We start from the raw sequence: 15438 nt of genomic DNA, 5'->3' as shown, positions 1-15438 counted from the left end.
GGGAACAGAAAATAATCCGAGTGGCTTAAAACTGGCGAATAGGGTGCATGAGGTATCAATTCAAGCTAGAATTCATTAATTTTGGCCATTGCAATAACGGATGTATGAGCTGGTACACAGTCTTGATGAAACAACACTTTCTTTTGAGCCAAATACTATCGTTTTTGCTTGATTTTCTCGCTAAAACGTTGCAATTAGTTGATAGTTTTTCCTTTTTAAAGATATTTAATAAAAATTATCCCACGCGCATCCGAAAAAACCGACGTCATGATCTTGCCTGTAGATGGAATGGTCTTTGCCTTCTTTTGAACCAGTTCTCCCTTTTCAGTCCATTGTTTTGATTATTCTTTTGTTTCAAGTGTGAAGTGATGGACCCACGTTTTATCTATGATTATAAAACGGCACAAAAATTCGGCTATATTTCAATGAAAAATTGCCAATCACTCGATGGAAACATCTTTCGCGATGCTGTTTGTTACATTGTGAGCAAAAGCAATCATCAGCAATAGCCTAATTACTGTATTCAATGTTATAATAAAAAACAGAAATTTTCAAAAAAAATGGTAAACGACACCATAATAATTCGCAAAATTAAAAATCTTAAATAGCAAAAAATATATTAATGGTAGAATTATATTTTTTATCTCATATTATGTGATCTAAATCGAGTAAGTTGTAATTATAAGAATCTCACCCTTTATTTGTGTTATTTGCTTCTTGTTGCATAACTTCCAGAATTCTCTTACATGCGTTAGTACAATTTTCTGGATTTCCATAAATAGTAATGGCTTTTTCTAAAGAACCAACGTTATCCTTCCTGTGAACGTCCACTCGTGCCCTGGTTTGTTGTGTTATTTGTCTTATCGTTGAACCCTGCCTACCAATAATAGCTCCTACCTACAAAACATGAAAAACTAACTATAATACTACATGGTAATCAACTTTGGATGATCTTTCATAGAAAAAAATACTAATTAACAAAAATTAACAAGATCAGAAAGAAATCTTATTTAAATTGAGCAAATTGTAATGATTACTATGTTGCTATTCTATAGTTAAACAGATTGCTGGCCAGTTATTTATTCATAATATTGAAATCAATTTAAAAAAAATACGATTTCTATTTTTTCAGTTAATTAATTTTTAATGCATGTATGTATCTTTTTAATTTGCTCGTTTTTTATTCAAGAACTTGTTTTTCGAAAACTGTTAATTCGTCGTTAAAGCTCAGCCACAACGCAAATTTCCATAGATAGATCTAATCTTCACTTTTTGGAAATTTGTAGTTGCAGGGGTTCCATCGGATCCAGCAAAATTTTGAAAGTGATCTATGAAACAAAAAATTAAGAACCAATTATTTAACCGAAATATATTTACCTATATATGTAGATAGAGCAATAGCGAAAATTACTTATTTATTCAGAGATCCAATTTTGAAAAGTGTATTGACAAGTAAAATTTTTCAGTATTTACCACGTAAGTCTTAAATATATCAGTACTGGGAAATATTTTTGTAAAATGACTGTGACATTCGGCTTCAATTATTTTATTTTCATAAGGCTGGTGGTTAAAACTTACTTAATTACAAATTTTCCATGGCAGTTGGCGTTTTCGAACTAAAATTCTATTTCGGAACATAACCTCAAAAACAAACAGCAAGGATTTAAATCAGCTGAGTTTGATATCAACTTGATATAGTGTGGAAATTGCCTATACAAATAAGATATACCCAAAAGATGACGCTGTATTTGAAGGTCGATTTTAACTGAATCAATCGGCGAAAATTTCTTTTAGGTCAAATCTACTACATCGTTTTATACAAGTCGTTGAAAATTTCAATGATGACCTGTTTGAGTCACAAATAACTCGGACTACTTGAATTTAACTAAAATTGCTACATTCAAACACTAGCGACACTCTGGAAAGTTTTTGAATTTTTATTTATACACTTTTTCATCAAACGTATGAATGGAGAAGTGAAATTGAAAGATGTTCCGACAAAAAAGCACGTGAGTTGAAAATATCCAAAAAATAAAATAAAGTATCCACAAGTCAATATTTCATTTGAAACTTTAATATTCGAGATGTGAGTTGTAGAGTTTCATTAGATTTTACTCACGTCTATAGATTCCATAAGTTTAATAGTAGATTAAGAATTGAGAATAATATGATTGATATTTCCTACCTGTACTTTTTGAACTACAAGGCTATGGAATAAATTGATGGAAGATATTTAGGTGACGAGTAGCTCACTCTGTACAAAATTTATAGTATATTAAGATGTCAATTATTGTTTTATTACTCTTGATAGTAGGTATAGATATTTATAGTTTGTTGGTTTGTAATATCGAAACCTTCAATACCACCGAATTGAGAATCAATCAACGATTAACCTTGGTAAAATTCAATATTTAAGCTGAGTTTTGAAATTTAAAAAGCTGAACAAACTTGTTCTAGTATATCGAGGGAAATTTTTTATTTACATTCTCTATCTATTTTATTTGACTAAGATCATCGAACCCAGTTATAATTCTTTCAAATTCTCACACAATTATCTTATTTCAAGAATTGGAGTGGGATGTGTTGCGAGTTAGACAAACCGATAGATAAATATACCTAATAATAATTTTATAACGAAACCAATGAGATCCAACTAAATTCAATACGAACACAACACTTTTTAAGCACGCTTATATTAGCTTCATCTGTATGTGGTTTTGTTTGTAAATTTAGACTAAGAGCAAGAGATTATTTAGTAAAAATTTCTTTCGACAGAGGTTTCGAGCCTCCGATCTCCGTGTGAGAAATTTAGCATTTGAACAACCTTACCAACTACACCGTTACGACTCGAGACACATTTCGACGAGATGTAGGTAAGTATATAAGAAGCGAAGCCATTTTACTAGGGTGGCATCAATTACGAAAATAAACAAGTGAAAAATAAATATAGTTTACACAAACTAGAAAATTGTGTGCTTTTATAGCACATTACAATAAAAAGTTAATAATAATTTTTAAAATAAGCTTAAAACAAAAATGAATGAACAATAATACTATTATTGTAAAAAAAAACGGAGGCGCTTTGATCCATATTTCTCATACACAGATTTTTAGTTTGTCGTGCTTTAAAAGTGTGTTTTTTCGACGTATATAACATCATCAGATTCAGACTACATTTGTTGAGAATCATTCTGTTCTTCATTAAACATCGTTTTGTTGCCTTGGAGTAGGTATTCATCTAAATTTGATTTTATATTGCGATCGATAATCATTTTTTGTTACCTCGAAAATAATCAAGTGAGAAATTTTTCTGTGGTCTCCCTCAGACGCTATCGTAAAATTGTAGAGCGCAATAAAAATGCAAACCGCAATTGGAAGGATGTTTTATAAACCAAAAAAAAAAAAAAAAACTAACATTGTAAGATAAAGTTTCAAATCAGCGCCAACGACCCAAGGGATCTACTACGCAATTTACTGTTTTTTTTAATCATCATAAGTAGTAGTTCAAAAATTACAGTGTTTTTCAGTAAAACAATGTTTCTATTTTGTAAAGAATAGTGACAAACCGGTAATTTCGATAGAAAAATTAGAATGGATTGATATGTTTTCTGAACAAATCAACCATTTATTGACTGGTTTGTTAAATTTATACGTGGTTCTATAAACAATGACACCTCAGGTATTTATTGCCTAAAAATCCACAAAATCCTTGTATTAAACACTAAATTGGAAATAAAAATCAAGATGACAATCTAAATAATCAAATAATGTGTAGGATTCAGTCAAATTGTATACCAGGGTGCTAGAAAAAATCGAAAATCCAATTCCCTTCTTTCTCCCGGTTTTTCTAGGTTGGTTTTCACATTTTCCCGGTTGAAATTTCGTGAATTTACTACATTTTTATTATGATGAATATTTATTTTAAAAAATATAAGTTTAATAAAACAACAAAGTTATTTTTATTTTTAACTAATTCTTGCTCAACTACTGCAAGCTGTTTTTGAGAGTCTTCAAGGATTTTTGTTGTTTTTTGTTCCCAGTTTTTCTCTTTGTTTTTCTAGTTTTCTTTTATTAGTTTCCAGCAAATGTTGTATTTCTCGTCTTTTTGAGTGGGCATTCCTCATAGAGAGGATCATAGATTTTGAAATATCTACATTTCTAGGTCGACCAATTTTTTGTAGATAATCATAAACTAATCTTTGGCCTACAAGTGATTTTTCTTTTAAATTTTCGACCAAAATCTCCTTATTGGCAGAAAATCCTCACATTGTCATGTCAGAATAACAGTCAACAAAATGTCAGTTGCACGGATTGTTCTGGATCTTTGCCAGTCTTATTGGAATGAAGGAAACTTATTGCTTCAGTTAATTTGAATACTAAGGCGCATTTTTCCTAAAGTTTGAAATCCGTCGTATACATCAAACAGTTTCTACAATCTTTGCGAAATATCAACATGTCCTTATTTTTTACTTTTTTGACTTTTGATTTTGACATATCTTGCACTTTTTTGAGGTTGCAGAATGAACCATTGGTATCTTTTTTGAAAATATATACTTTATATGTATATACGAGTGCTTTGAAGAATTTCCTCTGCCTCATCAAGTTATTCAGAACAGAAATATTTATTTCTTTAGATGGTTCTATTCATTATATTTTTCTGTCAGACGTGAAGTTGCTTTTTGATGAGCTTATAACAATTGAAATCGGCATCGGAGAATTCATATTTTTTCCAAACATTCAATTTTTGAAAATAAATCGTAATTCTAGGTGTGCAATTCAGTAGGTAGTGTATGTAGGTCATTTCAATCGATAAAAAATTATTTGATTATAATAATAGGTTTTCATCTACAACAAGGTTGGAAAAAATGTATTTTTTGTATTTAAACAAAACAGTGTTTTTTATGTTTTAAACGATTTTTATCGATTTAAACCAATTTTTTTTTAAATTACTCCGAAATACGTACTAAAAATTTTTATTGCCTACTATTTTATTGAAATAATTTTTTGGCAGAATAATGATTTACGTAATATTTTGCTGAATGGTTGACTGTGTTTGGTGATTCGTATCTTCATCATCTGAAGGACAATATTGACCCATAGTTCCTATGTTTCTTTTTTCTTTCTTAACTAAATGTTCTTCTTCATGGGTAAAATAATTTCTAAAATTTAATATTAAGTTTTTTGTTTCATATCATTGAAACGTGGGAGTTAATTAACTACGGGAATTTTTCGAAAACTGAAGTTGAGTGAGACCACTTTCAACCTACACGATTTTTTATTATTGAGCTAAATCTAAAAACACATGAATCAAAAATTATCGTATTTATTCGATAATAAGACCAACCATAATTATGTCCGCAACAAAAACAATTTATCTAAACATTCTGAAGTCTTAAAATAAATTTTTCTTATTTAAAAGTCTTCTGCATCAAGTTCCAAAAAGTGAAATTAATCTAGTGAATCAATTATAAATACAACAAATATTAACTCACCATATCACTTTGTACAAGTATCCTCAAAGGAAAATCAGTTTGTCTGCTTTGTCCAGGTAAACCTCCAAACGGACCGCCTGGACCCCTAGGATTTCGTTTTCCTCTTTTTTCCACAGCCAGTTCGACCTTTAAAGTCTTACCTTCTACTTCGACACCATTTAGCTTATTTACTGCCCTAAAACAAAAAATATTCACAAATCAGACTCGTTATTTGCCATAGTGAGTTAAATGTGAAACGTATCTTAGGCTAAGGACGACACGGAAATTGAATCTTTCCACATTTATCCTGCTGTCGGTTGTCGTCGAGTAACCGATACCCGACCAGTGATGGATCGCAATAAGCTCATTGTTTTAATGATACTGTACAGGTCTTTGGTAAAGAAGATAGAGCAAAGAATGCACTGGATTCATCCAATCGATCAATCAATTGAAATAAGAGGTTGCGGCTTTCCTTTTATTTCTTAAAGATTTGAGAAATAAAGGGGACAAGTTTTCCAAGTATTTCAGGTTATGAGCAGGAGCATATCAAATTTTGATTATTTACATGTAAGAATCAAAGATTAGATACAATGGGGGTGTCGTCTTTCCTGTTTTTCGAATTTTATTATTATAATAAATTAAAACACCAATAGATACGCCTTTTGCAACATTTATTTGATATCAATTCAATCTACAGAGGATAAAAAGTTTGATTTACCAAAACATAGAAAAAATAAAAAAAATTGTACAAAACATCTATACAAAAAAAAACGAACGGTGCTTCTCGCTCTAATTACAGCTTCCTTTCGTCTTGGAAGGCTTCTAAACAAGTTCTGGACGTATCCTTGCGGCATGTTTTCCCAGAAATTAAAAAAAAAACATTTTAAAGATCATCTAGTGTTCTTATTGGTGCCGGATGTTGCTGAATTTGCCATCCTAGATGGTCCCTATTGGGTTAAGGTCCGGGCTACGAGCAGGCCAAATCAGGGTGGGTATCTCGACCTCTTCTAAGTACTGCCGAACCACTCTAGCAGCGTGTGGACGAGCATTATCGTGCATTAGCACAGAGTTGTCACCGATATGAGGCATATAGGGCACTACATGGGGTTCTAAGATATTGGTTATGTACCTGTCAGCATTTAGTCTTCCATCATTCACTGGTACTAACTCCGTGCGACCCTCGAAAGAAATTCCTCCCCAAACCATGATAGAGCCACCACCAAAGCTTTCAGTTTGACAAAAATTAACCTAATCGTGCGTGCCGTTCACCACGTCGCCTATATACTGGTACAAGCCTATCTGATGTGAATACAGACAAAATCTTGATTCATCCTTGAATAAAATATTGGACCAACATTGAATATTCCAATTTGGGTGTTCTCGAGCAAATTCCCATCTTGCTACTGGATGTTTTTTACTCATGATAAGAAACCATAAATATCTATTAAGTTGATACATATACAGATTGTCCCAAAAAACAAAAATTAAATATTGAGAATATACTAAAATATTAGTGATGCGATAATTTTTGTGGGGTGTATATAATCTTCGTCCATAATGATGTGTACCCGGTGTCGTTTAACTGGCCTTTATGGACTGTATGGATTAAAACAACGAATGAAATAAGAATCAAGAACCACCTAGGCTAGAAAATATACCGTAAGGAAGCAAAAAGAAACTTATAAAGTATCTGAAAGACTGCATCCATTTGAAATACAATGTATACATATCACTTTTCTCAATTTATATCCTATTTTATTTTGTTTTTCCAGTAAATATCCTTATTCATTTCATTCTTTCGACTAGAATTAACTTACGTAATGAGTCGCTATACTTGAAATGTTACATAAACACGAACAAATTATATCCAAGTGACCATCGATAGCAAATAAAGTTTGCATCTTTGAATTTTCTAATGAAAAATGTATATTTTGAGATTTTGTTTGAGTTTAAGGAGCAACAGTTTCAACACGCTAGAGATAGGGTTAGGGAGGGTTATGGGTGTGGAGCTAGGAGTGTCACGTAGCCTCGGAAGTATGCGCACAAGCAGTATCAAGAAACAACGTTAAACCTAAAATGGCTTACAAGAAAATGTGAAAATCAAATTCGTTTCAACTATTAACTGATAAAACGCTGGAACGTAACAGAAATGAGAAAACTAGAAAGATTATGAAAATTACAGAAGAGTTTATCAGCTAAGAATCTATATAAATAATGGTAAAAAAATCGCTGGGGTTAGGAGTAGGATTGAATATCTTAGGAAAATCTGAGATTGGAAAACTGAATACGGAGTTCAACTATTTAAACCTATTTAATTATAATATTAATTGCTTCTATTTGTCCTAATATTATCCAAATTTATTTTAACCTTGGTCCTGATCATAAAAAATATGTAAAAAATTAATTATTACACGTACAATATAAAGAACGTTTATATAATGTGCCTTTACCACCTGAATCTGTGATTATTAAGTAAAAAACGTGACGATTTCATAACATATTATTTTGTTGGAATTGAAGGTGTAATTTGCAGTAACGACACGGTAAGTTATAATATTGCTATGAAAAATTCACACCAGTCATTTTCAACCAATTAAAACGAGTTTTTTAGATAGATCGCCATGGCAACGCCATGGGTTTTATCGAAATTTTTTTTCTTTGGGATAACATAGGGGGTATTATATTGGACATTTATTGATACCATAATAAAATGTTTTCTAAGCTATTCTTCTTTTCATTTTATAATATCATATCGCACGGTTTTTCTACGTAGAAGGTTGTACACTGACTAAATTTATTATGAGAGGTTTTTTACATGTTAATTCATTTTAAGACGGAAAATTTTTCTTAATCGATATCACGAATCAATATCACATTATATGCGAGTAGAATACTATATTTTATCCACGACAACTGAATATTTCCAGACTTTTTATTGGATATTTAATAATTATGGTATAGATTGTATTTATTTATAGTTAACGATAGTTTTGAGTGTTGAAAATTCATTTGCCATATTATATACTTTCGTTGACTTTTCAGGCAATAAATTTAATGAGGCAACTTCAGCAGCTTCTCTAATTTCTGGTGGTGTTAAAGAGAAGTCACTCTCATATTCTATATCCATTTTTAGTTGGTTTTTCAACATAATTTGATACAAAATATTAAAACAATGAGAATTCTAAAGACACAATAATACAGGTTCGAGTCAAGTTTCAAAAACCATGGTACGTTAAGAAATAGACAAAACCATTCAACGTCGCTGATAGCTAAGTGTTGATGCTCCGTGGATACAAACATACAAACTACAGGTCGCGGATTCGAATCCAGTTTAAGAAAATTTATTTATGTGAAGCATTGCCAAAAGCTCGATGGAAACATCTTTCACGCACCCATATTGCGCACAGCTTTCTCATCTCCAAATTTTCAGTTAATATGCGATGTAGCGTACTTTTTGAAATGCCAGCTCGCGCTTTTCAGTCGACGATCATCCTGTACCGCCTTGTGGATTTTCTTCATAATTTCTGGAGTCGTCATCTCATTTGGTCGACCACTGTGATGCTGGTCTTTGCAGGAGCAGGCTCGCCCCCAGTAGAATCTAGTTCAGCTTTTATATTGGTTGGGCTAACGTCTTCTAAATAAAGGTATGACTAATTTTTTCCATGTTTACAAATTCACTGAAACTATTGATGGCTGGCAATCAAATACAAGTAACTACCGCCATCTGCAGGTCAAGCCAGGTATTCATGGGACCCTTCTCGTAGGTATATGTGGCTACTAAAATTCTGTGTCTTAAAGATAACATGTCTTTTGTTCTTTGCTTTCTATATAACTAATAATAACCTTTCATCACACAGCGTATTGTGTTTCATTTAGTTATTTTTTCCATCGAACCTATTGGTGCTAGAAATGCATTGATTGAAATTTTTCGTAGTTAAATCTTATCGATAAAAATTATTTATTATTATTAAAGTATGAGAGGTTCATTTCAGAGTATTACAATTAAACATGTATGTTGAAATAATATGTGTTTGTGACTGTCGCGTTTATTAAAGTTTCATGTTATATTTGTATTTTGTCTTGTATGACTTGCATTTAATATAATGTCTGGAACTTATTGTATCACCCACGTGCCATAATAGAGGTAGCTGCAACTATTCATTGAAATGTCGATAAAACGTGTTAGTGATTGCACTAATAAAAATTGCATAAATAAAATCACAGGAAGTAATTAGGCATGTGGCGATTGTTTAACCTCAGTTAAGTAAAAAATTCGAAAAAAGAAAATACGCAGTATTATGTAATAGAAACAAATTCGGTATTATTATACAGGGTGATCCGGGACTTGATACAAAAGTGCCCTACACTACTATCTGAAGGTCAGGGACGGCTCTTGCCCAATGGATAACAATCCGTAACTTTTACAGAGTCTAGCTGTACAATATAAGGATAGCAAAAATGAATGTTTCAATCGAATTTTTAACAAAAAGTTATTCTTTGTTCAACTCGATAAAAATCATGGATCAGCAGCTATGTAGGTTTTTAGAACGTTATACATGCCAAGGAAACCGTCCGTCATAAAGAGACATTCTGAAGAAAATTATCATAAATTGTGATTATTTATTAAAAATACTTACATTAAAACAAAATTTCTAATTGAATTGCGCACTGTCGAACATCGTGTTATTATTTACATAAGGAAAAAATTTAAATGTAGAAAAATTTAGTTGGTTAGCCTACAACTGTAATAAATGTTGGAAGTGGAAGCACCTTGCACTTCGGTTTCCTTGCGTGGCGTCTTCAAACTTGCAACATATGCTGTTAGGTTGTGTACGGACCTGTCCAGTTACAATGGAATTTTCTAATTTATCGAATTCGCGCGGCGCTTCCATTTGTTTTTTATAAATGGCGTACGCGCCTTTGATGTTTCCTTTTAGAACTTTCTATTATAGCCAGCGGTTTATTTATAGTATATCTTTTAAATAATTTAGAGGAAAGTCTATTTATTTATTCGTTGTGTTTCTTTTTGTTGTAGAACTTTGTAAAACTTTTTTTTTATAAAATTTGTGTAAACATAAGTCGTAGTGTATAAAATGAATTAGTGAGTGATATTTATAAGTGAATAGTGTTTGTAGTGTGTAAATAAATTAAGAACGTAAAAGAGATAGTGTTTTTTTAATTCATCCCACGAATAAAAAGAGTGTAAATAAATACGAAAAATGTTACACTATGTTATTTCTCAAGCAACTACCGCCATCTCTAGGTCGAGTCAGGTACTTTTGGGACCATCCTCGTAATGCAGGTAGAGTGGAGAGGTTGGTAAATTACCATTAGCATATTTACATGTATGTTTCTCTGACGAATTAACTCAAACAAATTTTGTAATTTCAAAAGACGCAAGCAGTTCGGTTTATCCCATTACTACTTTACTTTATTAATTCATTTATACATGCAAAGGAAAAATATTAAACTTACTGTTGAGCTTGCTCAGTTGTGTCATATGTGACGGCGACGGTTTGTGTGTTTGGGTCTTTCGATGTCAATTTGTCACAGGAAATAACACGTCCATGTTCGTTGAGGAGATGTTCGATGTCCTCAAATCTCACATGTGGACCCAAATTTGATATTATCACTTTTGATGTTTGGCTGTAACAAAAATAAAACGCAATTAGTATTTGGAAAATGAAAATCGAGTGACCTCTAAAGCTGGGTCTAAGCGGTGAAAGTTGGCAACTTCTGGTCACAATTCTCCGAACTCCGAATTCTCCCACTTTCATAGTCCACACAGAGTTGAGATAGACTCGTCTACTTGTTAGTAAGCAACTAGTTTGTCTTTACCTAAACTATTCTGGCAAAAATGTCGTCAATTAATGACGATGATTGGAAAGTAGCAGTTCAGATTTTTTCTATTATTTCCTTCTGAAACTGATGGTTTTATACGCATCCTTCTTATTTTTCTTTTTATTGCTTATTCTTGAGTCTTAGTACATCTTGGATATGACGTAAACAAATCAATCGATTAATTCGTTTGTTCACGTCACATATACGTTTATTCAATTAATATTTCCAACTAAGCAACCGTCCGCAATATGAGCACTCCTTTGATATTTGCTTAGAATGTTTGTTGCCAACATGTGGAAAATATAGTTATCTCTTACACGTGTTCCCAACTCTCATTGAAAATTAAATTTATCGCATTTAAACCAAAGTACATACCAATTTGATTTTGACTTCCTAGCATATCTAAGATTGGAGCTCACCATGAGGTTTCAAATTATTTATTTAAAAACTTGACGTTCAACACAAATCAAAGTTTATAACGTTCTACGTTTCTATATTTTTCTAAAATTTTCCCTAATGTCATCCACTGTTTTTATAGTCAATCTGAAGCCTTACTAAAACATCTTCCATACAAATTTAAGAAAAACTAAGTCCGGATTAAATTTGATCAAACCATGTATTATTATATATGATAATTGCGTAAGGTTTGGCGATATAGGCATTACATTTTCATCCTGTTCATTTGCTTCGGACAACTTTGAATTGTCACCATCAAAGCACAATAAAGTGTTGTCCCTTTCTGCAGGAACCCCACTTATCAACTATCAAGATTGATTGATTTATTGCATTAGAACATAGGTCAGGACTACTTCTCTATGAATGCTTAAATATTTTTTTGTCTTTGGAATTTTTTTCTATTACCATAGCACCAATCATATGATCACTTATGATACCTGCTAAAACATTCACCTAGAGCTAGAGACAAACATTTAGACGTGGTCGTGACGTTGGATTCTCATTATATATATGACACCGATTTTATTGTGCCACAATGTATATTTTCGTTTTAATAACAACCCATTTTATCTACTATTTCACTTGTGTAAATAAAGAATACACAGGAATTAAATAAACAGAAGATAAATAATCGTAAATCCAACTACAGTAATATAATGAATGAATGAATTCGTGGTTTGAGGATGTTACAGGTTTCGATATAATGTCCCACTTTTGTGACAGTCGTGTGTAGATTAAGCGATAAATAACTAAAGGCGTACAAGAAATACTTCAAAAGGGTACAAATAAAATCTATGCTTCATTTTCAACAACACATATTTTTAGATAAGAAACCACATTCAATTCCGAAATCAATTTAGTTGTGTACAGTCACTAGGAACTAAATCAAGTTTAAGCATAAAAACTAAGATTATGTTTGTATATAATTTTTCAATTGTTTCATTTAAGTAAAAAGCATTCGTTGTTTAGCATGGAGAAAAGACATTTAGTAGAAGAATCACCTTGACAACTGATTTGGTCTCAAATCTCTAGACACCAAATACGTTTGCATAAAGATTTTAACTGACAATCGTGCAGCAAGATTAGATATTAGTCTAGAACAAGTAAACTGGTCTTAAGCTCAAAAGGATCACAGTTATCGGTATAGTGGAGTGATGTACGGGGAGGAATCAGCAAATATGAAAGAATTGTTCATCCACGAACATTCGAAAAGTAAGAAGAGCAGGTGTTTGATTCCCCTATAATCCGTTCGAAACTAACCGATCTATCAAATGCAACATATTGCTCAACGGCACCATACAGAGATGATTTTTATAGCAGAAATTACAACGATCTTATTCAACTAATAAGTTTCATACCCTCAAGTATTAAAACTAACGTTGGAAAGTTTAAATCCGTTCTTGTGGCTGCTACTATAGCTGCTTTAGTGATCTCGTGTTCGTACTATCTGTTGTGAAACAGGATTTTGAACAACGCATCAACATTAATAACCCTAAGACAAAATTTCAGTTTGTCAATTCACCGAATTTGGAAAAAAAAACAAGATTAACATTAAACTTTTTTTCCTAAACGTATTCTCATCTATTTTGTATTATAAATCATTCTTTTCAACAAGCTATTTGTTAAATGATTATAAAAACATAAATTCAACTTAAAGCCTGACAGAAATGATTATAAAGTGGATATATTTATATTTGTACGTTGTGAATTCATTTTTCAATATTCCTCCCTTTTACGCAAGTAAAAACCGAATACACTTTTTTCAATGAAGGTAATTAAATTCATGTATAGAGCTAATAATTTTTAAGGTGCTTAGAAAACAATAATAGGGTTCAAAACGTTTCCGAAACAATAGCTTTGAATGTATTACAGCCATTCTGAAAAGTGTCTTTTACTTTCTTCCGACAGTTTATTGTTTGCGTATCAGATTCTGTTTGATATTTTAACAAAGGGGCATTTAATTGATACAAGAAGTTTTTACGACAGTGGTTAGTGGCTATTGTTTCTTTGCCAACTGCATAACCTTTGATCTCGTTGCCGACGTTTCTCGATGTTACGAATTGAAGGTGAAGTTTCGTGTGACAATAATTTTATTGCAGATTTGACAGGTAATCGTTCTTTGTGCCCATGCGACATTAGGAAAAATTAACAGAAATATTTGGTTCAATGTTTTAAAACTGTCGTGTCCTAGTAACCAACGGAACTAACAAACGGACCAGAGCAAATTGATTACTATGAAATTAATGAAAATAATGTAAATGTATATTATATTCTGTGAGTAACATAAAGTTTTACATTATGTGAATCTTATGTTTTCGTGAGAAGGCGATAGTTATTGTGAATACGACAGACTTCCAGCAATTCAAAATATTAGCTTAATATGGATTTTAAAGTGACCCAGTCACATTCCGAACGATAGGAGTGAATCGTATCAACCAAGAAAATAAAAACGATATCAGGCATTCCAAAAAGTTTTTTCACATAAGGTTTGTTGAAACTACAGTTTCTTGTACTTCAAAAAACCAGTTTTTCCATGAAATAGTCCGCTGCAGAGCTCAAACATGGCGTAATATCTAATTGGAATCGTTAATTCCTTGATGTTAAACTAATGCCAAATTACTAAGTTAGAAAGATAGCCCAGAAGCACCTGGCCCAATAAAGAAAACACAAAAATATTGGAAAAAGATATATTTACTTTTCAATAACTTTGGTACCCTTTTTATAAGAAGTCAAGCTCCTCAAAATAGCCATTAACTGCCGACAATGAAAAATTTTTCACCACCGAGCCATTTTTTTAAGTCTGGGAACAGAAAATAATATGGTGCATTGTCTAGACGAAACAACACTTTCTTTTTAACCAAACGCGGCCGTTTTTGTTTAATTTCTTCGCTCAAATTAGTTTGCATAATACTCACCGATGATAGTTTTCCCTTTTTCAAGATAGTCAATGAAAATTATCAGATGCGCATCCCAAAAACCGACACCATGACCTTGCCTGCAGATGGAACGGTCTTTGACTTTTTGGATCCGAGTCTCCCTTTCCAGTCCATTGTTTTGATTGTTCTTTTATTTCGGGTGTGAAGTGATGTACCCATGTTTCATCAATGGTTATGAAACGTCGCAAAAAATAGGCTTTATTTCAGTGAATCATCACCAAACACTCGATGGAAACATCTTTCACGCGCACTATCACGACTCCGGTCGTACGACCTCGCTTAAATTACCCAATAATTTACTGTGGATAACGAAGGAGCAGGCAGGCTCATTCAGAGTAGTTAGCTTTGTTATAGGTTGGGCTAAGGTCTTGCAAATAAAACTATCACATAACGATGACCAATTTTGTCAATGTTCAGAAATTAACTGAATACGTTCACTATTGATGGCTGCCAAACAAAAACTAAACAAACTTGCTATATAGATTGTATACTTCTAATTAAGTGGTATATTTTAAGCAACTACCACCAGCTCTAGGTCAAGCGGTGGACGACAAACAACGTGTTCAACACTATTGTAACCACGGGGTTTTGAGAAATGATCAAATGAAAACATCTCAGCATTTTTCAAACCTTTACTAGAAATAATTAGCTTTAACAATGAACTGATACGAGTTAACTTAGTAAAAGCAGCAGATATGCCTTCTGATGATAAATTTCACTGCACAGTCCATATA

General features: G+C 32.2%; 1 protein-coding gene across 6 annotated transcripts in view; it reads right to left on the bottom strand.

Annotated features, from left to right (window-relative positions):
* The window catches only part of LOC130899319 (insulin-like growth factor 2 mRNA-binding protein 1), a 121016-nt gene that overhangs the window by 12689 nt on the left and 92889 nt on the right, over positions 1–15438 (bottom strand). For all 6 annotated transcript variants that reach the window (XM_057809183.1, XM_057809184.1, XM_057809185.1 and 3 more), the window contains 3 exons: positions 10947–11117; positions 5493–5667; positions 695–897 (listed from right to left, as the gene is read on the bottom strand). In XM_057809183.1, coding sequence (XP_057665166.1) covers positions 695–897; positions 5493–5667; positions 10947–11117 — 549 coding nt within the window. The remainder of the gene's footprint in view (positions 1–694; positions 898–5492; positions 5668–10946; positions 11118–15438) is intronic.

This window comes from Diorhabda carinulata, chromosome 11 (assembly GCF_026250575.1).
Source record: "Diorhabda carinulata isolate Delta chromosome 11, icDioCari1.1, whole genome shotgun sequence".
NCBI classification, from domain to species: domain Eukaryota; kingdom Metazoa; phylum Arthropoda; class Insecta; order Coleoptera; family Chrysomelidae; genus Diorhabda; species Diorhabda carinulata.
This window is presented reverse-complemented; position numbering and strand designations above follow the sequence as displayed.